The 26,906-nt window shown below is 42.7% G+C and overlaps 2 protein-coding genes across 8 annotated transcripts in view; both read right to left on the reverse strand.

Annotated features, from left to right (window-relative positions):
• Positions 1–794: 794 nt before the first annotated feature.
• ranbp2 (RAN binding protein 2) lies at positions 795–22,429 on the reverse strand. 2 transcript variants are annotated; one of them, XM_076746362.1, is made up of 30 exons: positions 22,253–22,429; positions 20,987–21,054; positions 20,773–20,884; positions 20,162–20,314; positions 19,613–19,843; positions 19,358–19,500; positions 18,855–19,050; positions 18,278–18,418; positions 17,781–17,940; positions 17,343–17,524; positions 16,707–16,906; positions 16,082–16,205; positions 15,099–15,260; positions 14,693–14,830; positions 14,331–14,462; positions 13,995–14,225; positions 13,787–13,870; positions 13,153–13,294; positions 12,938–13,032; positions 8,322–12,813; positions 7,793–7,870; positions 6,258–6,428; positions 5,745–5,831; positions 5,338–5,513; positions 4,790–5,048; positions 4,483–4,566; positions 4,203–4,357; positions 3,799–4,072; positions 3,199–3,554; positions 795–1,963 (listed from the first exon to the last, which is right to left on the reverse strand). In XM_076746362.1, the coding sequence occupies exons 1-30, from the start codon at positions 22,322–22,324 to the stop codon at positions 1,658–1,660; spliced, it is 9,204 nt and encodes a 3,067-aa protein (XP_076602477.1). In that variant the 5' UTR covers positions 22,325–22,429; the 3' UTR covers positions 795–1,657. The 2 variants fall into 2 exon arrangements, with proteins under 2 accessions (XP_076602477.1, XP_076602476.1); XM_076746361.1 differs by lacking the exon at positions 7,793–7,870.
• A 617-nt stretch (positions 22,430–23,046) lies between these two features.
• The window catches only part of lims2 (LIM and senescent cell antigen-like domains 2), a 28,249-nt gene continuing 24,389 nt past the window's right edge, over positions 23,047–26,906 (reverse strand). For 3 of the 6 annotated variants that reach the window (XM_076747178.1, XM_076747176.1, XM_076747174.1), the window contains exons 9-11: positions 26,774–26,849; positions 26,134–26,322; positions 23,048–24,892 (exon numbers count right to left, since the gene is read on the reverse strand). In XM_076747178.1, the coding sequence (XP_076603293.1) occupies positions 26,178–26,322; positions 26,774–26,849 (221 nt within the window). In that variant the 3' untranslated portion in view covers positions 23,048–24,892; positions 26,134–26,177. Of the gene's footprint in view, positions 24,893–26,133; positions 26,323–26,773; positions 26,850–26,906 lie in introns of all 6 variants that reach the window. The other 3 variants (XM_076747180.1, XM_076747175.1, XM_076747177.1) reach the window with 2 other exon arrangements.

Here is a 26,906-nt window from a genome sequence, read left to right on the forward strand (position 1 = left end):
TTTTTGTAATTCTCATTTTTTTGGTCACAACTTACAATGTCAGTGTTTCCAGCTCAGGGATTGTTTTCAATGCCGAATGAATAAAATAGTATTTTTGATCCCAAAAGTTAAAGTCACTGTTCTGCCTCCATAGTTCTCCCCGCTGTCTGCATTCACAGAGGTAATTGCTGTCCTAACACCTTTCCTCAGGCTATGAGACGCCCCCCTCCCCTAACTCTTTACATTCCATTCTAAATGAATGACTTGGAACTTTCTGTTAAGCCCGCTTTCCACCTGAGCGTACCACTACCTTTTCCTCTTTTTGTACATACTGCACAAACTGTGTGTGTATGGAAGGTATATACTGTGTGTATATCAGTATCTGTATATATTGTTTTGTTTCATTTTAATCAAATATTTGTGTCTGTGTCTGTGTGTGTGGAGCATGAAGGCGATACAACTTAACTTGTGCAGCTCTGGGTTGTAAAATGACAAATAAATGAACCTCAAACTTAACTATCTTTGAATTTTGATTTAGTAAAGTTTTTTGACTTGCCATGAGTTTGTATTTGATTATATCTAACGTTTCACCCTCCGCATGTAGTACTGACAGCCTATAAAATCCACCAGTGTAGGACGTAAACTGAAACTGCTCTCAGCACATGCCCATACAAAGACTGCAGCCTGTGATGAGAGGTTACAGACATTTCACCTGTAAAACCACAGTGACCACAGTATTTCGTGAGAATGCAGCATGTTTCTATAATAGTCTGTAAGGTACTGAGGATACAAGATTAAAGTGAAAAACTTTCAAATGTCCATTACTTGTAAAGCAACTTTATTTTTCCTTCAGTATATTATTTTGGTACAGGCACCATTGCAACTTGGTGATAATCTCAAACTAGAATGGACTGCCTTAGTAAAACCCAAACCAGATGTAACATCATCATCATCATCTAGCCACCCTCCGTCCACCGGGCAATGCAGCGAGATGACTCCAGCTCATGTGGGCAAGTATGAAGTCCAATTATCTGCATATTATTGTGGCGTCCACTTACATGAAGAAAACCACTGGGGGAGCCCTACAGTAAAAAGTACACAGAGGCAGCATTTGGAGAGAAGGCAGGGGCATGGCTATAAACCAGCAGATGCTTTCAAATAACAACCTCACAAATCAATTATAGTTAAGACTTCTTCAAAAAAAAAGGGACAGAAATACCCGAGTGGAGCTTATGAAGAGGACCATCACGTTCAAATTGAGCACATGCAAGACAAAAGAACACAAATAGACATTACAAAAAAAGTAGTCCATGTACAATTATACACACGCACAAAACAAAAAAAAGAACAACAAATGATGAGAATTTATTGACAGACGATAAAGACGTAAGTGCAACAGAGTAAAAGTATACTATGTTTACCTCCTCCCACACACCACACCATGTTCCGCGTTTGTGACTATGTTATGGGACAGCAAAATCATTTCTAATTTCAGGCTACTGGGGCAAGTTTCTGTGATGAAGGGTTTTGATCAGTAGTCCTGCGATCAGTGTTTAATTCTCAGATGTCTACTGACTATGGATTCAGTTCCAGTCGGAGGGTGCGCACTGCACAGGGAAAGTCTTTACACTTTGTGACCTAAACCGAGCTGTAGATCTAGATCTGAACGTTGAAAAAGCTAGAGCTGTCCACAGTCTGTGATGACCAGCTTCTTTGTGGGCGTGCCTGCCTTTGTGCCCAGCTCTCCCATCTGCTGCACCACATCCATGCCATCCTGCACCCAGCCAAAAGCTACGTGTTTAAAGTCCAGGTGTTCGGCTTTCTTCAGGGTGATGAAGAACTGCGAGTTGTTGGTGTCGCGGCCACGATTGGCCATTGACAGGATGCCCGGGCCCGTGTGCCGAACATCAAAGTTCTCGTCCTCAAACTTGCTGCCGTAGATGGACTTGCCCCCCGTGCCATCACTGTTGGTGATGTCACCACCCTAAAAGACCAATGAGGAATTTGTTAGTAATGTTATTTGGAGATCTGCCATTGAGAAACTACATTGTTCCCTATGTGGGATATAATAATGATTTGTCCATTGGATAAAATTCTGAAAATAATATTGTACCTTATTAGCCAAAAAATTACATGTATTTGAAACACTTCTGTCATGATATCACAAGGTCTATCTTGCTGTAGCACTGCTGTCTGAACACTGTTGAACTGACACTTTGAACCTCATGCTGACAGTCGATAGAGTCTGCAGAAAGGAGGAAGAGCAGGTGTCCTGGAAGGCTTCAGTGGACGGACAAATCGGCGGAATTCGGGTTGCATATTATCTGATTCTGGACGGGATTTTCACATGTTTTTGTGTCCAAGTGACTTGTGGAGACAACAATTTTTGAACTATTTTCAGTATTGATGGAGAGCGCTGCAGCCGGCAGCCACAGGACGACTGCAATGTAATCCCTGCTGGGGTTTGTGCACTGTCAGTGTACGTCCACAAAAAGCGTCTTTGCCTCGGACATTATTTTAATAAGTGTCTCACAACATTATGGAAAGGATCCCTACCAAGATACCTTCTGTTAAGGAGAAGATTCATTTTGTTCAACCAGAAACAGCCGTAACATCGCTCTCACCAAAGCCACCAGACTCCATTCATAAAAACGCTACTTTATCATTGTAACACTTCAAACATAACAAATAAATAAACAAATAAATAAAAACCCAACTAGATGTTTTGGTTTGTCTTTTCATTGTTCACAGAATCATCAAGAACTCTGGTTTGATTGAAATTAATTCTCAACTCACCGAATCGTGAGAGAAGCGAGAGAGAGATGGCACAACTGAATGTTTAGATTTTTTTGACAACAAGAAATTTAAGTTCTGAATGTTCACTGACAGCCCTAGGCCAGTGTGACTGGCGCTTTGATCATCAGTGCTGTCAAACGCTACATGGTAGATGCACTCCACAGCGTGTTGGGATTATATTACTGAACTACGATTAGGACACACACTTTTGATCTCTTTTACTTGGTGGAAATCCACAGTTTTAACACCACAGACGATAATGATCATCATCATCATGTTCGATTTCAGAGCATGACATGAAATATTCGAAGCATTGGCCCAAACTAGCGAGTCACATTCATTATCTAGAATGTAGCTTTGCACAAGTTTCACATTTTATCCATGTGTGAAACTGCAGTCATGTAATCTTGATGATCTCCTCACCTGACACATGAAGGATGGGATGACCCTGTGGAAGATGGAGTCCCGAAAACCGAAGCCTTTCTCGCTGGTGCAGAGAGCCCTGAAGTTTTCCGCAGTCTTGGGGACAATATGGGCGAAAAGCTCTATGGTGATCGTGCCCAGTGTCTGGCCGTCGGCTGCCACTTTGAGGAACACCCGTGGGTTAGTGTCTCTGGAGTGCTCTTGAACTCTGGACATCTGTGGCGAGGAGATACATGAGTCACTGCTGCCACTTTGGCCAATGCGGCTCTGACACTCGCAGAAAGTCTTCTTGAAGGATTCGGCTATCTCAGGGGTTTTAAACTTGGCTGCCAGCTGCTCCACTACGCCGGTGCCATCTGGAAAAACAGAGGAAAAGACAAGAGACCATCAGCAATAGGACAGCTAAAAAGTATCAATGCAAGTGTGAGCACAGCGATCTACTTAACAGTTACTGGCTGCTATTCTCTGCCTTTAAAAACATTCTGTTGGATCCCACAGCATGCAAAACAGGCTTTCTGTGACATTCATGCAAAACAAAGCTAATTCGCATCAGACGCATGCAGTGCAGTTACTGACTTCACGTCATCACCACATGCGCACCTGAGTAGTCGGTGGCAGTCCAGATCAGTGCGTTGGCTGAGGCATTCATGGGTTTGAGCTCCATCGCCTCTGAGATCGTGTGGTTGGCACAAACCCTCAGCACCTGCTCCCTTCTCATCAGGATACGGTAGAAATGTTTGACTGGGTGGAAGAGAATCTTGATGTCCCCGATGCCGCGCTCCTTCCACTGGCTAAGGTCGCGGTCCCATCGGTACAGCTTGGCGCGCTCCTTGAACAGGATTTCCTCGTCCTCCTCTCCGGACTTTGTCTCCACCTGAGATGCACAATTAAACAAGAATGAGGAGTGGTCCTGTACCTCAACCACCAAACTTCGCTTTAATGTCTAAAAAGAAAAATGACAAACCCAAAGCTGAAAAATATTTGTACTCAGCATATTACGGTACCTCTGGTAGTGACACTATTGGCTCAAAGTGAATGTCCACATTATTGGCAGCTTCCTCTTCATCACTGCCCTCCTCGTTGCCGTTGTTTTTTGAAGCTGAGGTCACTGCTGTCCCAAATACTGTTGCTCCAGCATTTGCCCAAACAAAGTTGGAGTCTTCATATAAGAGAAAAAACAGCAAATATGTGGTGGCCTTAAATTTTCTGTGACAATACATTGCTAATGGTAAGAGCGCTAGTTGTCAAAAGACATGCTAAGCAAATGTCAGTGCTGAAGCCAACCTTGAACTCCAAATGCGAATCCTTCTGTGTTTTTGGCCAAGTCAGCAAAAGAGAAGCCTCCCAGTGTGTTGAAGCCAAAGCCGTCTGTGGTGAGAGGAACAAAGTTAGCATTAAATACTGAATTGAAATTAGCGATTCCATGTATGTAACCAAAAACAGGCAAAAATATGATGAATTACTCTCATGAAGATGGTTGTGGGAGTTTGTTTAGAATGCTGACAGGAACATTTTGACTGCTGACCTACACACAACAGGCCGCCTGTCAAAGCTCTTACATCTGTAGCACTGAGCAGGAAGTGTTGTGTACCTTGGCCAGCTGTTGTAGCAGTAGCAGTAGCAGCTGCAGGCCCGGTGTTGGACTCTGGCTCCGGGCTCTTCTTAGTTGACAGGTCAATGGGAGAGCTGCTGCTAGGAGCTTCACTCTCAGTCTCTGTTGGCTGGTCTGAGGTCTGCTCCACCGGTGCTGACGTGCTGCATGCAGCTTCTGTGCTGCTGGATGACAGGCTCGACACCGGCTCTTCAGCAGGGCGGCTGGAGGCGTTTTCATCTTGGTTTAACTGGGCATCCTGAAACGAATGTATATATATTCACTGCTTTAGCCAAAAGAAACAAAATGAATGACATGATAACACTATGATGTGTCCCAACAGTAAGAATAAACTGACTTTGCATTCTTCAAATTTATGTTTTATTATGTTCTCATTTTGGGAAATCTTACAGATGCATACATGCTTACTTAGTTAAGATGAGCCATGTGAATACTGTGTAATGTATTGTCTTGAGATACTGTCCCATGGAATACTTTGATTTGATCTGCACAAATTCAGTGTCCTTTCTAGGTGTTGTGTCTGTTACCAGGTCTTGCTGTGCCTTGCGGACTTCTGTCTCAAAGTCTTCAGGCTTGTCGTGGTCTGGGTCGCTGTCTGTGGTGCTCAGGCCGCAGAAGAAGGTGGGTGGAAGCTGAAGGCTTTTGGCCTTCTCCTCCTCCTCTGGCGTCGGCTTCTTCTCCCACACCACCTGGCAGTCTGGCTCTGAATGCAGAACACACAAGTTTAGTGCCAGAGAATGACTGGCAGGTGAGGTGAGGCCACATACTTTTCACCACATGGTGTACAACAGAGATCATTCTCTATCACAGGCCTAAAAATGTATGTGAAATTATTCAACCATACTTGGTACAAATGACAAGTAAGGACGAGAAACTGGTTAAAATGTGTGTGTGTGTGTGTGTGTGTGTGAGAGACAGGAAGTGACAAACATACCATCACCACATGCTGCAGCATGTCTCTCAGGAGGATCAGGGTAGAGCTTTCCATTCAAGGCATTTACCGCTGACTCGTAGTCCTCATCTGAAAATTTAACACAAATTCAACACAGTTTGTTTTTTCCTTCGAGAAGGATGTTGATTCCACAGTTCCCACTTCACTCCCACAGACCTTGGACAAAGCCAGCTGTTTGTTTGTTTTGTCTCCTGTGATTGAAGTATTCAGATTTTTAGGCCCATGAATGCCAGCTTTGTACATAATAAACACATTCTGTTGTGACGGGGAGAGACAACAGCTACAAAGACTCCAAATGGCTGTAAGAGAATATAATCTTGACCTTGCTTTCTGTCAAAGTCTACTTTATTTATTATATATTACAATTGCAGGATGGTTATGTGCTATTGTACGTAAAACAATCATGCAGTTGGCAAAAATGAAAATTAGTTGTTCTAGTTGGCATGTTGAAGAAAAGACACTTAAACGCTCTTGCTTCTTCTCTTTCGGTCTCACCATCAGTTTGATCGTCACTGGTGTAGCCTGGTTCGTTCTGGTAGCAGAAGAAGGTGAGCGGCAGCAGGAGTTTCCGGGCTAAAGCTGCCTGTTCAGGAGTGGGTTCCCTGACATACACAACCTCCACGTCCTCATCCAATCCTGCACCGTCTTCTTCTACCTGAGGTGGTCCTGTGACAGACACGATGGAAGAACAATGCATAGTCAGGCTGGGAAGGAACGGCTTTGAAGAAAAGCAGAAATGAAGCAGCTTTGCTCTTCTTTACAAACACGGGTGTTAGTTCCACACACTCAAACAAGTCATGCACAGCAAAAATGAATAGCATGCATTCAATTTGCAAATGTGTGAGACAAGTTGTATTAAGAGACTATCTTTGTATGCATTTCTCTCTTGCGTTTTTCATTTCATTTGACAGACACCACAACTCACTGTGGCACACATGATACTGTAGCATTCAATGACAAATACCTGAGCTTCAACTCTAATTAGCCACTGCTGAGGTGCACATCACAGGCAGATGCCAGATTGGACAGGGAATTGCGTTTCATGCTGTTGCTACACATCCTGCACTAAAATTGGCATGTGTGACGTTTGCCCAGTACATTCCTCTCTGAGGGAGTGCGCTCAGCTCACCTTTCAAAAGACATTAACTTTCACTGATCTGTCTCCTGTTGCTATACAACACCCTAGTCTGACCCTGTCCATTGATTAGTGAAATGCTACTGCTACTCATTAATCATGACCAAATTTAAATTCCTGCTGATGCTTCCTTAACATTCCCATATTATAATTTTAGCATCCAGGCATTGGTGAATGAGGCCTTTTTCGTGAATATATAGCAAAACCTTGAAACCCCTGTGAACACAGCATGAGATCTTCTGATTGTTTCATGATGTCAGGGACATTTGCTCTTTGGTAGACAAAATGAACATCATTTTTCCAAGAACAAAAATGAACCAACTATTTAAGAGGTAAGACTAACAGTTTCTACCAAAAAATATACTTTATATTAATTTAGACAGGGGAACTGTCTGAAACACGATATCAAAATGAGAACTTCATAGTGACATGATTATATGAAAAGACAATAAATGATAATATTGAATTACTGCTCAGCTTTAACCAAAGGGCTCCTGGTTTATTGAACACCTACTCGAGAAACTCAGACAAGCGAATTCTATTTTATCTTTGCAATGACAACTTTAAAGTTATTCTAAGAAATTGCTTTTACTTAATTATTTAACTGCATTATGCATCATTTCACCCACGACCCCGATGAATCAGAAAAAGGATCATATTTTGTGCAGTTTTGTACAACTTCTTCCTTCTGTGTGAGACACTTAAATCGTGAGACATCGGAGCTTCTGAAGTATTATTTGTACAATTAAAAACTGCATCTCCACACACTGGACATGCAACACATTAGCGTCAATGATTTTTCCACTCCGTGCATCCTGGTTATTTCTTTCTAGTAGTAAGGGCCAGCCAGGTGACAGCTGAGAAGTGTTAACACACACTGCAGTGATTAGAGTACCTGGGGGTTCAAATTGGGTGGTTGATGTGCTGGTCCAAAAAGCCATTGGGTTATCTTTGAAAAGCCTAAAATCCAGCCCTGAAGGATGATGGGTTGTTGGGCGAAGAGAAACTAATTGTGAGGCTGGTATCATAATCAGAAAGCAAGGCTAAAAGTCTTAAAAGGAAAATGAAATACTATGAGAGTGTACTGAATTATCTGTGTTCAAGCTCTGAGGGTATGCATGTGTATACTGTATACAGTTTTGCTAAAAGTACAGAATATTGTGATATAATGAAATATTTAAAAAAAAAAAAAAGTATATAGTGGCTATATGGGAAGGTGATGGGAAATCAGTGATTTTAATAAAACCTTTGCCCTAGAAGTTTTTGAGAAGATTCTAGGCAAGGTCAACTACGAGGATGATGGAGCAATGAGATGCAGATGAAACAAGACAATGGAGTAAAACACAAATGAACAAAAACAGTCGTGATACTCATTCAAAAACAGAAAATCAGACAAATATTGCACATTTAAGACAGCTCTTTACCTTTCTCTGGGATTTTGAATGCAGGTGCTGCAAGTGAAGTCTTGGCAAGACGTCCAGAATCTTTGGCTTTCAAACTGGATGCAGATTCCTCGGACTCAGAGTGAGATTTGGGAGAGCCAAAAAACCTCTGAAGGCTATCAGTGCCAAAGACAAACTTGGGGGGTGACACCACTGTCTTTGAGGGGTTGACTGGACTCGGAGACCCAGCTGCACATGGCTTACCGTCGGTGGAAAGCTCTGTACGTTCCTTTGTGGTCTCTTCCAGAACAGCAATGGCTGCCTTCCCACATACAGTTGTAATGGTCTGTGCAGATCCTGTGGGCACACTGTCTGGTGTTGTGGGAACCCTGGATGTCACTGGAGTCATGAGTTCCTTTTTTTCCTGTGCAACCTTGGCCTCTTCAAAGACCTGTTTGAATGTGTTTGCAGTGTCCTGCAGCTTGAATCTAACAGCCAGCTGCTCAATATTACTCTCTCCAACTTCAGCAAAGTCCAAGGCGCTCCAGACCCAGGCCTTCTCTGCCCCTTTCATAGGTTCCAGCTTCATGGCTGATGTGATCCAGTGGTTGGCACAGATCTTAAGTACCTGGTCTCTCCTCATTATCAACCTCACTCGTTTGGTCTCATAATTCTGCAAGATCTTGAGATCTCCAATACCCCTTTCCTTCCACTGACCCAGTTCTTTATCATAGCGATACAGTTTGGCCCTGTGACTGAAGACCACCTGTTCATTCTCCTCTCCTGTAGAGATCTCTACCAGGTCAGGCAAGGGGACTACAGGTTCAAAGTATTGGCCATCCCTCTCCTCATCCTGGTTTACATCCTGCTCGTCATCAGTACCCACTGAGGCTCTGCTCTGGTTAAGCTTAGCAGGGGACTTGGATGGGCTGATGCCAGGTTGGAAGCTGAAGCTGAACCCACCAGTGGATTCTCCAAAGCGGAAAAGGTTCTTTCTCAGAGGGCTGCTAGCGATGGGAGAGGCATAGACTGATGAGTCAGCAGTATCATCTAAAGCCTCTTCTCTTAGGTCATAATTATCCCACTCCAAAGTGGGGCCGGTGGTTTCACCATGAGGCTTGATTACAAGATTTGAAACATTGCTGGATGTTGTAATGTCTCCCTGGTTGTCATCATCTTTGATCTTGGTTTTCTCATCTGTCAAAAAGGATTTCAGGTCTTTCAAACCAGACTTCATTTCCTCTGCTTTCTGAATGAGGTGTGCTGTTCTGCCTGAGTCAACAAGCTTGTGGGGGGTTTGTAGGGGGATGTCCAAGAGAAGTCTTTGACACTCTTCAAACTTCTCCTTAAACTCCTCAGCAAGCTCTGGGGTTTTGAACTTAGCAGCCAGCTGTTCAAGTTTAGCATCTCCATCAGAGAAGTCATTGGCCATCCAAATCCATGCTTTGTCTGAGCCTGCAAGGGGCTTAAGATTCATGGTGGTGGTGATCCAGTGGTTGGCACACACCTTCAGGACTTGTTCTCTTCTCATTAGCACCCTTAGCCTGCCATTTGTGCTGTTCTTCAGGAATTTAAGGATTCCTACACCACGCTCTTTCCACTGACTGGTGTTGGAGTCAAATCTGAACAGTTTGACACGCTGAGAATAAAGAACCTGTTCATCCTCCTCCCCCGTCACCAGATCCACCTTATCAGGCATCTGGACCACTGGTTCAAACTGGATATCATCATTTTCCTCTGTTTTATACATGCCGTCGTCCTCCAGCTCATTTGTGGCATCTGTCTTTGTGGGGGTTGCCTGTAATGATGAAAACAACTGCTCACCGGCCCCAGAGAAACCTTTGAAATCGGGGTCTTGCTGGCCAAACTGGAAATCTCCTCCAGAGGACTTTGCCAGATCTGCAAAACTGAATGTATTGGCTTTACCCGCAATTACTGGATTTTGTTCTTCCTCTGTTTGGCCCTCTGCGGGTGCAGACTCATTTTCTTTCTCCTTGTGTTTGTCAGCTATGCTTTTCAGAAAACTGGAGGCTGACCCTGATAGAGGTGCCTGGCTATCAGTTGAGGGAGCTTCTTTTGCAGGGTCCTGAATGCCAAACTTGAAGCCACCAGCTGGAATGGGCATTGAGAAAGAGAAGGCTGAAGAACTTGTGGTATTAGATCCAGACTGAGGAGCTTCAAATTTGAATGAAGAAGCAGAGCTTTTATCTTTGCTTTGACCAAACTGAAAAGTGCTGCCAGTTTCAAAGGGCATTGTAAATCCAGTTCCAGCAGGCTGGTTTGATGTACTCTTTGTGCCAAAGGTAAAGCTGAACATGGAGGCTGAGGGAGCAGTGCTAGTTGTGCTGGTTTTACCATTTGGATTTGGTGTCTGACAGGCCATACACTTATTGGCAGACGCATTGTTTCTCACCAAACAAGTGTCACAATCCCATTCTCCATCCTTCTTGGCAAACATGGCTTCTAAAGAGGAAGTCTCATGTGGGGCATGACAGGAAACACATTCAACAGCTGATGCATCATTTCTGACCAGGCAGGCGTTGCAGTCCCACATACCACTGATTTTCACTAAATCAGCCCCAAATTCTGACACTGGTGGCAGATTTGATGCTATTGGAGCCCCCACTGCTGATTTAGCAGCAGGGTTGGGGGTTTTACAGGCAACACATTTGTCAACAGAGGCTTCATTTCTTACTTCGCAAACATCACAGTCCCACTGCCCAGGCTTCTTGTTAAACTGGGCACCAAACGCAGAGTCAACAGCAGTTATAGAGGGCTGTGCTGCAGTTGCATCTACAGCTGGTGCCGTTTGTGCTGTAGCAGTTGTTTTAGGTGAGGCTTTTAGAGCTTTACATGAAACACAGCTGTCTGCAGAGGCCTCATTTCTTGTAGAACATGTGTCACAGTCCCACTGCCCTGGCTTCTTGCCAAACTGAGCTGCAAAGCCAGAACCAAATGCACTGGTGACTGTGTCAGCAGGTTTTGAGGTGCTGGTGCCAAATGTAAAAGAGGAGGGTATAGAAGCTCCAAATGCACCAAATCCAGTAAATGTAGAGCCAGAACTACTTGGTTTTGATGAATCAGTCCCAAATTTGAAAGTAAAGGGACTGGCTTTGGTTTCACCAGCAGCTTGAATGTCTGGCTTGGATGAAGAATTAGGATTAGCACTTTGACAAGCAACACATCGCATTTCTGTGGGTTTATTTCTTACACAGCACACAGTGCAGTCCCATTCTCCTTCCTTAAGTGCAAACTGGGCTGCCAGTGATCCAGTAACTTTCAAGGTTTCCTCTTTCCGCTCCTGTTGATCATGCTCTTCTGGGGATTTGAGCACAGTTTTCTGGGCTTCCTCAAATTTAGCTTTGAAAAGAGACGCCTCATCTACGGTCTTGAAACGGATGGCCAGCTGTTCAGGTTTAGGCTCTTCATCCGCATAATCAATGGCATTCCAAACCCAGGATTTGTCAGAGCCAGCATTCGGTTTCAGTAGCATATCGGCAGTGATGTAGTGGTTTGCACAGATCTTAAGGACTTGTTCTCTTCTCATTAAGAGGCGAACCTTCCCTTTAGTACTATGTTTTAGGATTTTGACATTGCCAATCCCCCGCTCCTTCCACTCTTTTGACTCTGTGTCAAATCGATACAGCTTTGCCCTATTGCAAAACATTTCCTCTTCCTCCTCCTCACCTGTTTTCACATCTACTTTATCAGGAAGGGGTACAATGGGTTCAAAGTGAGGACCATCCTCATCCTCCTCAACATGAGTGCTGTCATTGTCGCTCTCTGCTGCTCTTTCCTCTTCTGCAGCAGATTTAGCAAGCCCAAACACTGGCTTGGTAACGTCCCCAAATTTAAATGGCTGCTCCACTTTTCCAAACAGACCTCCAGTGCTTTTGCTCTGTGCGGAATCAACAAAGGAGAAGCCACTAACATTTTTATTGCCAAATGTGAAGATGCCTGCTTGACTGGGAGGCTGCTCCTGTGTTGCAGGCTTCTCTGGAACTGCATCTGTTTTAGTGGGAATGTCTGAAGTAAGAAGACCAAGTAGACTTTCACTGTGCTTGGCCTGGGATGCTGAGAAAGTGAAATCTCCATCGTTGGATTTAAAGTTAGAGTTGAATTTAAAAGCAGCTGAGGGCGTTGACTGGGCAACTGCTGCTGCTCCAAAACTAGGCACTTTGGGCACTTCAGCTGGTGCCTGCTGGCTGAAGGAGAGCTTCCCAAAGTCCATAGGCTTACCCTCAATGCTCTTTGGTGGTTGAACAGGGACTACAGATGGCTTTGTAAAGTAGCCAGGTTCAGGCAGGGGAGGGTTAGTGGTTTGTTGGGTGACACTCTGGCCATAATATTCCTCACTGTATGGGGAAAGAAGGCTTGTGGCTGGTGATTCAAAACGAAGAGGGCCACCAAAGACCTGCTCTTGAGGAGGGTAAATGCAAGCTGGGGCTGTCTGCAATGGTGGTGTATGGGTGGACTGCTGGTAGGCATACATATGCTGCTGAGGAGGCATACGGTTCATACCATACACTGGGCCCTTTGTAAAGAGAGAAAGAGAAAGAAGGAGAGTGAGTGAGAGAGAGAAAGAAAGAGAATCATGTCATTCAATATACTCTGAACAAGTTTATTTCTATGAACTAATTTCAAACAGTGATAATTACCTTGGTGGGGGTTACATTTGCTGCTGTGCGCAGGAGATACTGAGAATTATAAGCTGGAGACTGGTTGTAGTACACAGAGGGGCCCGTGGTGGCAACTTCAAAACAGAAATATATAAATATTTTGTGACTCTATAAACTATTTCTGTCCAATACTTGTAGACAAAAATATATAACCATAAATTGAGACATGCATTGGTTCTATGTAGTGGGCTGACCTGTTAGAGGGGCCCCATGGTAGGACTGGACTGGGGTAAAAGGCTCCTGTAGGCCCTCGGCCCCATAGCTCTCCCCATACATTTTGTGATGAGGAGAACCTGCGTTCCCTGAAGAGTTGTGTCTCAGATCGTGGACCTCGTTCTGCAAAACAAGGAGCTTATGAGAGGTGACTCAATTTGACATCTATACAGAATATGCAGATTATCAACATCATTTACTGTCATTCTTATGTCAAATATTACTATTACTGTCAAATAGTTGTCGCTATGTTTGTTTACCTCAACTGCAGGGAGAATCAAGCCTTCACTTGAAATGGGATTTTCTTAGAGACAGGCCTTTATTTGTAATTTCCTGTTTTCTTAACAAATTTAATTATATTTGAGTAAATCTGATCTGCTCCCATTTCCTTTAGTGCTGAAAACTTTCCTCCATATTTTCCTTTTGTTATGATAAATCCAGCATTATGAATCTATTTCAATCAGTACAAGCACACAGGCATACCATACTCATATCACCACTCTAATGCATTGAGTTCCTCTTTTAAACATTGTTCTTACCCACTAATTTATTCCTTCAAAATGGAACTAGTGTAAAATTGTGTGGAATAAGAAAAGTTTAATTTCTAATCCTGACCTTGAGGGCTTCAACTTGCTGACACAGCATCTGGAGGAGATTTTTCTGATCCTCCACCCAGTGAGGTGGTGTCTTGGGAGAAAGCTGAACAACATGGGAAAGAGATTGTGAAAAGTCATTAATGCATTGTGAACCAACAACCCTTAATACATAGATGACATGAAGTAATCTCAGATGGTCTGTATGAAAACCAATAACCTGAACCTACCATGTGCCTTTTGGAAGGAGAGGCAATGCTTTTGTTAGGAGAGGGAGTGGAAAACTTTATGTGGGATATGGTGGCAGATGTTTCTGTGGGATGAGCAGGGCTAGAGTGAGCTGGTCCTTTTCCACCCTCTTCTTCCTTCTCCTCCTCTTCATCCATGGCCTCCCCACTCTCCCCCAGCTGCTGGTTCACATCATTCAGCAGGTCCACAACTTCCTCCATGGACACAGGCAGCTGGGAGACAAATGTAATAAATGATTACAGAGCTGCAGAGTTGATCACATTTGCTAACTCGTTTGAAGGTTCAGTGTATTTGGAGCTACAAGAAAGGGAATTTACCTTATCAATGTCATCTGCATTAGCATTATAGATCTTTGACAAGTAAGTCCTGAACTTTCTCAGAAAAGTGATGCATCTGTCTTGGGTCTCCTCAACCCCGTTGCTGGCCTCCTCAGATAGCCGCTGGTAGATCTGCCAGGGAAACGCAGCACATCATAGACAACAAATAGTAAAACTATCTACTTGAGTCAGAAGCACTAACATGCATATTAGGTGATCAATCACAATATTTCCTGGCTGATAAGGGTGAATGTTGTTCGATCAACATTCTCTCAGTGATTAAAACTATACAACTATTGTTAACTCAGATGGTGAAAGAAAAACTCAATTCCAGTTATGTTGTGTGGAAGCGCATGGCTTACCTGTGCCAAATGCCAGATGGATGACATGTTATTGATGGTTTCCAGGGTAGCGATGGCCTCCTCTGTCTTTCCTTCAACATCAAGTAGAGCTGCATATGCTATCTTGGCTTCCTCTTCATAACCCCTAACAGAAGAAATCTGAGAAGGAATACGGACATTCATCAATACAATACGTCAGCCAACATGATACAGCTTGGATCTGTCATTTGGTAAATTTGTCATTCTTAACACTTACTAGTATCACAGGTGCATATATTTACTGTATATTATAAGAGCTAAGTTCAAAGATGTATATTTGTAGGCAGCCTGCTTTAGACGTAAGACTACGCCACCTCAGAACATCCACCCATCATCACTTACATTCAAAATTTCATATAATAAAAGAAATTACGACACTAGTATTAACCTGAATATCTTTGGAGGGAAAGTGTATGAAAAGAGGGTCAAGTGGTTCCGGTATACTGCGTCTGTTTTTGATCCTTTCCAACAGTGGAAGTACAGCTTTCCAGTAGTGGACGCTGCGGCCAATGTACTCCTTCTGGTCGTAGTACGAGTTCACGCCATCACCCTGGGTTATCAAACATACAAAAGAGAGCTGAACATTAAGTAGAAAAAGTAAGCCTACCATATTAGTTTAATTCAGGACCGCCAACATAAACAATGTTAAGACAAACACTTCATGCACTTTGACAGAAGTAGTTTCCTCCAGTTGTTTGGACACCTTAATCTCACATTTAACAGTCCTCGAGAAAGTGACAGAAAGGAACAGGTGGAAAGACATGTGTCTGTGCAGGATCTGGCAAGGTGCTGAGTTATGCAAGTGTTATTTTTCTGGTCATACTGCATGTCTGTGTATGCAGGACTACCACCCACAACTGATCTGGTCCCCTTTCTAGCTGACCATCTTAGCAATGTTTTAAATGAAGGAAGTTGATCATATTGGTATATTCATGTTCTCATACACCTGTTCACCCCTACACCTTGTTGTCCTTTGTCATTATGCTATGACATTACTTCCTTGACGCTTGAATCCTGCATAATCAAAGCATTGTGCAGCAGCACTGGTACCGCAAAGTATCAAAGCAAGAACTTGCGTACTGTAACTTCACACTTTAATTGTCAATTACAGTTTTAGTTAGTGAGTATTTACTTGGTGTGCACTGTTTTGAGTGAATATGAGTTTGGCATTCTGTGGTGTTTTCACAGAATTCAAACAACTACATCAGAAAGAAAGAAGAAATCTCTTGCAACTTCATTTGCTTGTCAAGCAACCCCACCTGAGGTCTCGACCCCAACACTGAAAACACTTCCTTTCTTTTGTCTAGCTGGCCACTTGCTGAGCTTGTGGAAACAGTGCATGCCTCTGAGTGTGTGTGGGTGGTTGTGTACCGTCTGGCTGAGACACTGAGCCCAGTGGATGGCAAGCGCTGGTTGGAGCCCATTTTTCTCTCCAGCCCTCAGAGTGCTTAGTCCATGCTGCACAATCATCCGCAGTTTGGCTGACAAACCAGGGCTACAAGGAGAAATACGACAAGGACACATTCAACAAATACACTGAATATTAGTACTTGTAAAATATTTACACTAAACTGTACACTAACCCTAACCTGCCCTCACCATTTAATACTTTGTAGGACCGCCAATGTTCGTACTGTAGGCCATTCATACCCTTCACTGACAGTGACAGCTAGAACACAATAGTGTGCTATATGTGCATAATGCATCTAATGCAGTCTTGTTTGTTGTCTCAATAGGTGAATATCTGTTAATGAGTTAGGAACAGCAGAAATCACCACTCGAGTCTAATCAGCCATTCGTTCTACCTTGAAAAATGTTGCATTTTGAGATGCCCTGATAACAGCCAAACAAGGTCTTTAAAACAATAATCATAAGGCAACCAGTCATATCCATTACATCAGAGGTGGACAAAACAATCTGGCTGATATAATCATTTTAACAGCTTATATTAGAGTAAGTATATTGTAATTTTTCTTTTAACGCTAGTTTTACTCACGCTGCTTGCTTGTGAATAAGGCTGTAGACGGCATCCCACCACTCCCTCTGTCTGTCAGTGGTCAAGAGGCGAAGGAGAGGAAGAGCGAGGCAGCGAGGCTCATAGAGCTGCTGTTGTTGCTGCTGGTTCACTCCGCTGCTGATCTTTGCTGTTTCCTGGAGCTGACAGTGGCTACAGAACACCACGCCATATAAAAATACCTGGATGGAGGAAACCAGACAAGAGTCAAAGATTTAGATATTTTTGAAGACAAGCAATATTTCAGGAACTATACAAGAACTGAATAGCAGAAGTGCCTTTTATCTACATATGGGGTTGGCCTATCAAACACAGTTTCAGGGGCATGTTTAAACCATTTATTAGCATAGCTACCCAATATTTGTTTTACCAATTGTTTGTTGCACATCACATGTTGTTTACATTATACACGGCTGTGGCTGTTAATGCCATAAACACATTTTCCTGTTATTTTGCACCTTCAGATGCATCTTTAAATCTTCTCTCATATATTTTATAACACTCTAGGGATGTACTGACCATTGGAGATTAAGTGAAAAACCATCTGTAAGATTCTCCTGCAAAGCTTCATCTTGTGTTATACGGAGCTACCAAGTCAGCCCACATGATTCCACCTACCTCCAGGTCCAGCAAGCAGATGGACTCCGGTGCGTTGGTGTCCAGTTTGGAAGTTTCCAGAGTAAGCCTTGGAAAGAGCTGCTGTAACCAGTCCCGCAGGGCTGGTCTTTGGCCCAGAAGGGTCCACTGTAGCCCCAGCCAGCTTAGATGTTGCAAGTCACCACCGTGCAGCAGGATAGAGCCTATGGAGGAGGCATCAAAGTTATTACTATGTAGGAGTACTTAAAATGTCAAAACAGTTGCTTGTGCACAGAAAAATAGCAATACGAATATTATTCGCTCTCCAGAATAAAAAGCACTGTCCTGCACTTTTAGACACTGGCATCTGTAGACCACAACAACTTTAACACAGACTTAAGGTATATCAATCTGAAACGACCACCAAACGAAGTGATCTTCAGGCTAATTTAGTACTCGGACAAATTATTGGTTTTGTACCAGCGTCCCACTTGGCCAGTTGAGAGAGCTCTGGAGCTGCGGTGTTAATGGAACGAATGTTGTCATTGGCAATAAAGGACGATCCAGCGGATGCCTGTGGTCCAAACAGGAGTTCAAACAGAGAGTCCTGACCACTACGGTTCCCAAATGCCTCCACCACCTACACACAGAAGATACAAAATGATTAAGCCAGTTTTCAGACATATACATTTAACATCAGTTTGTCAGTCTATGTCTGATTATGTACAATGGATATAGTGGAAGAACAGTGCATCTGTCAGGGTCATGACAGAGTGATAACATGTTTGCATCTGTGGTATGAAATCTTTAATCTAAATCTAAATCTAATCTTAATCTAAAGTCATACTTTACACAAACAAAATAAAACAAAAGCTATCGATTCATTACATTGCCCTCCAGCCACATAAAACACTTTTCATTCCAGGTTGAAAAGGCTACAACCTTTAGCTAAACTCAATCAGAACATATAGACACACCTCTCTGATCAAGGTGGAAGAATCAGTGCTCAGATTTAGCAACATGTGCCCAGCCTGACTCTGTCGGTCGTTGGCCAGCAGCTCCAGAAGCTGTGGGGCCGACTGGTCTCTTTTGGTCACTTTAGCCTTTGGTCTGGGGACCTGGTGGAAGGAAAAACAAAACAAAATGTATTTGAAAACAGTCTATATTCAGAACGCACCCAAATAAATAAAACTAATCCAAAAACTAAGAAAATTAAAGGATAACTACTACATTACTTGTCCTGTAAGGCAGCTGTCGAGACGTTTAAAGAGAAAAATTCAGCTTTTATTGTCCATCTTCAAGCCACAGAATTGCTACCATGAACAGGGTGAAGGGACATCAAGGAATGTTAAATAATAGATAGCCTCACTTACTGTAGTGAAAGCTGTAACACACAGATAACAGAAGGGCCTGCCATACACCCACAGACTACAACCAGTGAGTCAGACTAGCATTTACCCACAGATCAAAGAGGTGTTTGGGGATTCGCTAATGGCTGTGGCCATAGGCTTACTCCGTTCTTGACATGGAACTGGCTTTTTGGTGTGTCAGTACCTGATATGCAAGCAAGTAGCACAGTGCAGCCAGGTCAATGACGGCCCTCCAGGTCTGTTGGCGATCCTGAGCCAGTTTCAGCAGCACTGTGGCAGCATGCAAGTAGAGGTGACCTCTCATCTCCACAAACACGTCACAAAGATCATCTGCGTGGCGGCCAGCAACGCTGCTCAGTGTCTGCATAGCTTCATCAAACCTACACAGACACAGTTTAATATACAGTTCCGGAGTGTGAAGATGGTTAAGTGGAATAAATGGAAACAAATGGTCACTTGGAAGGTTGGGGAAAAACAAACCTGAACAGTGTGTTGATCTTCATAAAATCAAGTGCAAGCTTACTGATTTGTACTACAGTAAATAGTACAGTTCTTTTAAGTCACACTCTGCGATCAAATCCAAAGATGGACATGGAAAAGTGGACTTCAGAATTAGATTTGATTCCACAGACACAGCTTGTCTGCAGGATATGTATACAAACACCGCAGGATGTTGACATGACTTACCCTCTGAGGGCATCGAGGCTGGGCTGCATGTTGCTCTCAGACAGTGTGATTCTCAGCAGGCTGCAGTGGGCCAATAGCAGCTCCCTCTGGAGACGCCGACACATCTTCTCATTACTAGAGACGCTGGGCTGAGCTAGATACTCCTGCGACAAAGGCCATTCATTTTGTTTATGTATTATTTTAAAATTGAAATAGTTAGATATAAAGATATGAAATACAACAGAACACCGTACACTACTGCTCTTCCATGCTGACCTGCAGTGTGTGCAACACCACTGTGTACCAATCCAGACTGTGGCTCAGCACGCCCCTTTTCTCAGCAGCCAGGCAATGCTTAACAGCTTCATCCAGGCGTCCGTCCTGACAGAACAGCTGAACCAACTTCACGTTCACATGAGCGTCAGCTGGCCTTGCTGCCAGCTCAGCCTGGAGGAGGTCGAACAACCGGTTCCAACCCTGCTGACCCTGACGACTCAACAAACGCTCCTGCATAGAGCAGCACAGATAAACCAAAAAGAGTCAGCGTGGCATCCTCTCCTCTCTTAATTAATATGCACCTGCTTCCTCCTTCTTGAAAAGTTCGAAAACTAATTTAAAAGACAATGATGAGTAAGGGACATAGTAGGCTTTGAACTAAGCTGCTGGTTAAATACAAGTAAAAAGAGTGGCATTTGATAATTTAACAGTTCACTAACACAGTGCATCAGTGAACTGTTAAAAGAGGGCCACTAAATGACTTAACAGTTCACTGACGCAGTGCATAATGGAGGTCTTACTGAGGATTCAGAGGACAGGGAGCCTCACCTTCAGGTTGAAAACTGCGGGGTTTCCTGGCAGCAGCTTGGCAGCTTTCTCCACCCAAAACTCTGCTCTGCTGTCACATTCCTCCTTACTGACCAGTAACTCAGCCACCTTCAGCACCAGGTCCCTCTGGGCTGGGTTCAAGTCCACTGACCGCTACATTCACACAAAGAAGCGCAGACATACTAGTGTCAATTTTTTACAAAGGATGGATGGGGAATTACTTTTCTATTACAAACCAACTGCTTTAATTTGCACTGGATAAAATGCCATCCAGAATGAGTGTAAGTAATGAGGAGCACTGTTCACAATGCTGTTTGTTAAAAGCATTCATTCACATTAATCCTCATCTTTAATTAATCCCATTTGATTTGGTGTAACTTTATCAATCAATTTAATATTTAATGACATTTGTATTATTTATCAGTCTAATGTGTATTGTTGGCATTTTGTTTCATTTTAAATCCACAATCAATCACAGAGTGGCCATTGGGAGAAATTTCATGCTCAGTGACACTTTCACATGTGTGGAAAGCACGAGCCAGAATTTGAACCACCAACCCTGAAATTAATAACTTAAAAACACTCAGAGGAGAGGGTCATGTTCGTCCTACCTTGTAACATCCTACTGCCTTGTTGATTTCTCCCTCTCTCTCATAGAGCTGTCCAAGGAATTTGTGTGCTTTGGGATCCCTCTCCTGGACTTTGAGATACTCTGACACATGCCTAGGAACAGCATGAAAAATGCAAGACTGTGGTTAATATAATGGAGACCACTTACGAAGCAAAAACACATTCGGTCATCAGTGGGGAGGTTCGTGTGCTTACCTTTTTGCAAGTTCATATTCCTTTGCTTCAAAGTACAATTTAGCAAATAAAAACCCTTTGACTGGCTTCTGTGGAAAGAAGAAAACACTTAAGATGAAAATGTGTGAGCCAACAATGTTTTGAACAAATCCAATCAAATTTAATCTTTCTTGTTATGTTACTTCGCAGCAGGCACAGACAAAATGCCATTTATAGTTAAACATGATGTCTTCTGGGACACAAATGCCCACTCAGTCCTGATATGGTGAAAGTGAACAACATGTGAGCCAACATGGTGACAGGATTGTCTCCACTCATGATTTACTGCTGGCCTTCCTTGCACACGAGACCAGAGTTAGTCCGGCTGACCCTCATGGTTACTTGTTCCTTTGAGACTGTGGTGCCAGGAATTTCAGTCAGTTACCTCTGCACATTAAGTAAGTAAGCAGCCAGATTTTAAAGAGGATCTATTCATTGGCATGTGGTAAACTCTGAAGCATAAGTTTGTCTGAATTTTAGTCATTTTTTTAATCATCTTCTGAACTTTTGCATCTTTGCTATTTTTACATCAACGACCACAATGGAAATACTTATACTCTAATACTGCGTTTGGGACTTTGTCACTCTTAACATTTTTGTGGTGTAGTGGCCTCATTTCTCGTGCCAAATAAACTAAACTACATATCTACAAAGTTATTGTTGCACTCCTTCTTCTTAGCAACGCGGACGACTCAGAAAACATTGAGTGCAACTTTAACGTGAAGTCAGCGATGTAATATTATCACTTCCACTAACTTCTGTTTACAGATAATCTAGTCGGCATTTAACGTTAAGATTATCGGCTTATTATTTCTGAGCAAGGTCTGACGGCCACCTACTTAATTATATATGACTTATGTTTAGTTAAGGGGCGTATAAAACTAGTAGGAACCATGGCTAAACGTAACCGGAGAAACTGAGTGATGGCTAACTAGCACGGCTAATTGGCTAGCGCTGCTATAACAACCCCATGCCGCGCATTTTCTGAGCATGGGAGGACACGACGAAGCGTCATCATGCGCCAAAGCTAGCAAACCGGTAGTTAGCATTGGCACCAGCCAGGGGTGGTTAACCACAAAGTTTAAGATAACTAATTGAACGTCCACTTAAGATACTTAAAACTATAACTAGTGCTAATCTGATCCCAGCGTCTGGTTGCCTCCTAGCACCGGCTCGTCTGACACGTTTGTCTGACATGATGGCAGCAACACGCTAACACTAACGTTAGCAACCGCCGGGTCAACTTACCTCTTTAAGTGAAGGAGAGGAACTCTGTACTGAGGAAACGTAACGGTCCACTTCAACCTTACTCCGCCGCATGGCGTTCAAAAAACAAATACTTTTGGAACGGCTGACTATGGTGTGTAAAGTACCAAGAATTCACAAAATAATATCGGTTCGACTGTCACTCCGTAACGTTAACTCCCCATTGCGCAGTCTCATAACCGACAAATGGAAGGAAGTCACGTGGTCCGCATTCGTTCTTGAATCAAGCTTCCTAACCAATGAAAACCGAGTATTCAGTTTGACGCACATTGACGCAGTTTATTTTGAAGGATTGGTGGACTGGCTGGGGTGAACCCTCCGGACCTCAGACTCTTTGTAAAGGCGTAATGGTATAATATTTTGCAATACTATTGATATAATTATTCTATACAACACTAATCAAACAAAATTCAAACCACATTTGGCGAAATCTTTCAAGAATGCATGGGTATTAAGTGACAATGAAGGGGAAAGATGAAAATGAAGTAATCGTGAAAGTGTTAAAGGTTTATATTGTCTTCATCACGTAATTTCTTCATCAGTGTGGTCTGTGATTTAACACCTACTCAACGTATTACTCAAATAATTATTCCAAGGAATTATATTCTAGCTGGAGTAAGCCCAAATATGTAATTTTCAATGTAGAATGCCAAGCTGTCATACTTTTGGATGCAATTAAATGACACCTGTGTCATTTAAACCTGCCAGTGATGTCATGTAACACTCTTGAAAGAGCTGAGAAATATTTAAGAAAACATAACAAAATGCACACTGGTAGCATTGATAGACATGTTTATTAGCAGATCAGCTGACAGAATCATCTCAGATAACATGAAAAATATCTCTCCATTCGAGTCCAGAACATGCATTTTGGTGTGTTTATATGAATAAATATTGCCTCTTCACAAGCATTGCAAAGATAAAATACAGTATAAAAGCAGTGTCTGTGTGGAGTCACTTCAGTCTCCCAGGTAGTAAGATATCAAATAAAACCATCCACTGGACTATTTTTAGTGGAGCTGACGTTCTGTTTCACAACAAACAGGCCAGTGGATACTTTTACTTCTACATGACATGTGAAAAATGTTGTGGCATAGGTGGTGAAATTCAGACCCGTAACATAGGTTTGCATTTCCGTAAAATAGTGGAATGTGTTTTTCAATTAAACTACTATCTAAAAGATAAGCGTTCTACGATTACATACTGCTCAAGTGAAACACTTTGCGAACGGAAATTATTCTTTCCCATTCACAAGAGTTGGCTTTCTTTCTTAATAGGGTCTGAGCCCCGAGGAAGCCGGTACACCTCTCTAAGAGGATCACTTTCTCTGGATTACAAACAGCAGAGACACATGTTCTAATATCTAACATTACTCCACATCCGGTCTCTGCACATGCCACAAGCCGTCATGTTGGAACGCACACACAGTTAGCAGTTGCCTTGCAATAAATCCTGTTACTGTGAAGCTTACTGTGTTCATTGTTGACAGTGTGAGAGGTGCTGCTTCATCGCTGAAATCATTTTTAAGATGCAGTTATGGCATTAAACTGGACTGCATTACAATGAAAGGTGTTTGTAATAATATTCTGTTGCCCTCATGTATTGACTGTAAATGAGATAAAACAATAACTGATCATTACATTTGGGGATTTATTTCTTTTGTATCGGATTATTTGACTGCACAAGGGAACCTAATAAGCTGGTAACTCAGTGTAAATACCAGTTTACATAAAGAGATTGTTCCACGCATAAAATGCATAGCACATAACAAGGCAATTCAACATACTGCAGGTGATGGTTGAGTCCATCAGCAGTGAGGAGGCCACAGCTTGATGTCAATAAAGTGTAGATGCAAAAAGAAATGCAAACTTTTCAGAGCTGAACAAACAAACAAACTTGCATTATATTAAAGGATATACACATTAACAATACATAGATAAGGTGGCAGAAAACAGAAAATATAAGAGATTTATATACACATTCAATAAAGCAATTTTTCTCAACTTTCTCTCAGTTTACTCCATTATTATAAGAGTATCAGTAACATGAGTCAAACAGAGGACCAATGGCTTGACAGCATTAGACAATTTGGCAAACAGTTGAACTCCATTTTTTTTTTATTATTCTCTTAAAGCTCATGTGTCATTTTGAAACACAGGACCTTCGTCATCTGTGCTGAGGTTCAACATGTATGATGAAATAAGGCAAGCATGTGAAAAATGTACATTGCAGTGTTTGAGCCAAAAGGCACTAAACAGGTTGATGTCAAACCTACTGAGCAACATTCTGTCTGTTAACCCATCTGTCAGTTTAAGGCTCCATGAAATGATCCTCTGTAGGCGAAATGACAAAAAGTGGACTGTTCCACTGAAATAACCTAAATGTAACATACCAATTATATAAAACACACTAATGCTATCTTATACAACTGTCAATTTTGGAAATGTTGCAAGGCCACCATGGCATCTCATCTATTCCGCCCTGCCTCCAGCTGCTCATCTGTGTGTTCACTTCCGTGCAACAGTTTCAGACAGCTTCTTCAGCCTCTTCTTCAGCTCCAGGGGGAATTTCTCGTAGCATTTCTTACACACTGGCTTCATGTCAAACTCGACAAACTTGTTCCTGTGGAAGGAAAGAGTTGGTTGGAAGTTAGAGGTCATCTCACTCAGCGTCTGGGTGGTTTAGTAATTTGCTGGTTCGGAGCTACACTTTAGAGTACTGGTTAACATACATTTGACAGGCTTACAAACTAGCAACAGCACATGAACTGAAATGCTGATATGCACATGTTGCCACAAAAAACAAACAAAACAGCAGTCCAAAGTGAATATTGTGAATGGGCATTTTTAGTTATTTATTATTTTCATCACAAACTGGACGGGTACTTTTGTACTTTTGCTGTAATGCCAAACATCGTCAGGAACATCGTCATATTGAACTCTGTCCTTCTTTATACCCAGTGTACAAAAAAAAAACCTCCCATTAAAAATAACATTTTTCATTCTTTTTCATTTCATAGTTCTTGAGAAAATATCCTTTTTTAGATTGCTTATCGATCCCTAAGCTGGTTAACTCCAAAACTTCTTTTTCTTGTCGGCCTTTAAGCCGTTATTGAAAAATACAGCAGAGATGGAAAGGACATATGAGAGAAGACAGGTGGAGAGATGGATGATGTGCAACAAATGTCCCCAGCCAGAGTCGAATCAGGGAGCATATCGGGATAAGTGGTGAAAAGTTGATTCGTGTTTATGAGGTCCTGTGAACATTTTTGATAGTTTTTCATGAACTACTCGATCTCAAGACTGTCTATCTTTGTGTGTAATGTAACATTTATTATGCTTGAAATTACACATTTTGGGAACTGTGAAGGCTTGGCAGAGGTAAAATGTGCTCCACTTTACCCACCCACCCATCAGGGCGACATTTCTTCCCAAAGCAGATAATCGCCCAGCAGGACCGGAGCACGTGTCAAACCCGGTTGGACCTCAGCACCTCTGCTGCTGCGGTCAGAAAGCTGCCGGAAGTGATTAAGGCTTTACGCTCAGACAGGCCGGGAGACCCAGAAAACAACGCATTCCCTTCACCATGTGACTGATCTGATTTTCCTGTTTGCATAGCAGGGGTTACAAGAGTACCAGTTTTAATCCTGACCAGTGTTTGGGGCTGAGAAGTGGTCATGAACTGAAACCATTGCTAAGTCACTTAAATGTGTTAAATACCTTTCATCATTTGGCTTAAAAGCCAGACGGACTAAGTATAACGGTGATATATGGAATAAAAGCAGAAATGGAGTACGTCTGGAATATACTGTCAATGAAACAGCGAAAGAATAGAAACAGAAAGGAAAAAAGATGGAAACTGACCAAAGGAAGAACAGTGGAAGTGAGGACAAAGGAGAAAGAGAGGATCACAGACACATGGGTATCAGTGGTTTTTTCTTCTTCTCTTTTGAGTCGCGTTCACGTTTGGCCAGCCGGCGTTTCATGTCGTCCGGCAGGCGTTCGTAGCAGTGCTTACACACCGGCTTCAGATCCACCTCGACAAACTTATCCCTGACAGAGCAGGGAGGAGGGAGAGATGGCGGGGGAAGAGAGGAGGAAGGGCAGATAAGAAGAATGAGAAGGAAAAAAGAAACAGGAAGAAGAGGAGGACAGAAGAAGGTTAGAGAGAGGGCAGGTAAAGGAAGGGGAGCAAACAAGAGGATAAAGAAGAGTGACGATGAAAAGGAGGAGAGGTGGAGAAACAAGCCCATAGAGACACACGATTAGAGGAGAAAGATGAGAAAAATCAGGAATGAACAGGACTGAAAACAGACAGTTAACAGCAGCAAACGTCCCAGAAGCAGGGTAGTGACAAACAAAGAGAGAGCTTGGCCAATTCATTGAACATCTAAGTATAACTAAAACCAAATGAGTACATAACCTCGGTTAACGTGTGTGGATTGATCCATCCACAGTGACTGTATTAATGTTACAGTGTCTCTCAGACTTGTGTATGACTTACTTGAGGGTGAGCTTGGTGTTGCAGGTAGAGCAGGCAAAGCAGTTGACACACCAAGCCTTGTTGAGGGCAGACACCACTGACAAAAATAGAAGAAACACTGTCACATGAGACACTGTTACACTGTTCCAAATCA

Source organism: Chaetodon auriga, chromosome 13 (genome assembly GCF_051107435.1).
Source record: "Chaetodon auriga isolate fChaAug3 chromosome 13, fChaAug3.hap1, whole genome shotgun sequence".
In the NCBI taxonomy this organism is placed as follows: domain Eukaryota; kingdom Metazoa; phylum Chordata; class Actinopteri; order Chaetodontiformes; family Chaetodontidae; genus Chaetodon; species Chaetodon auriga.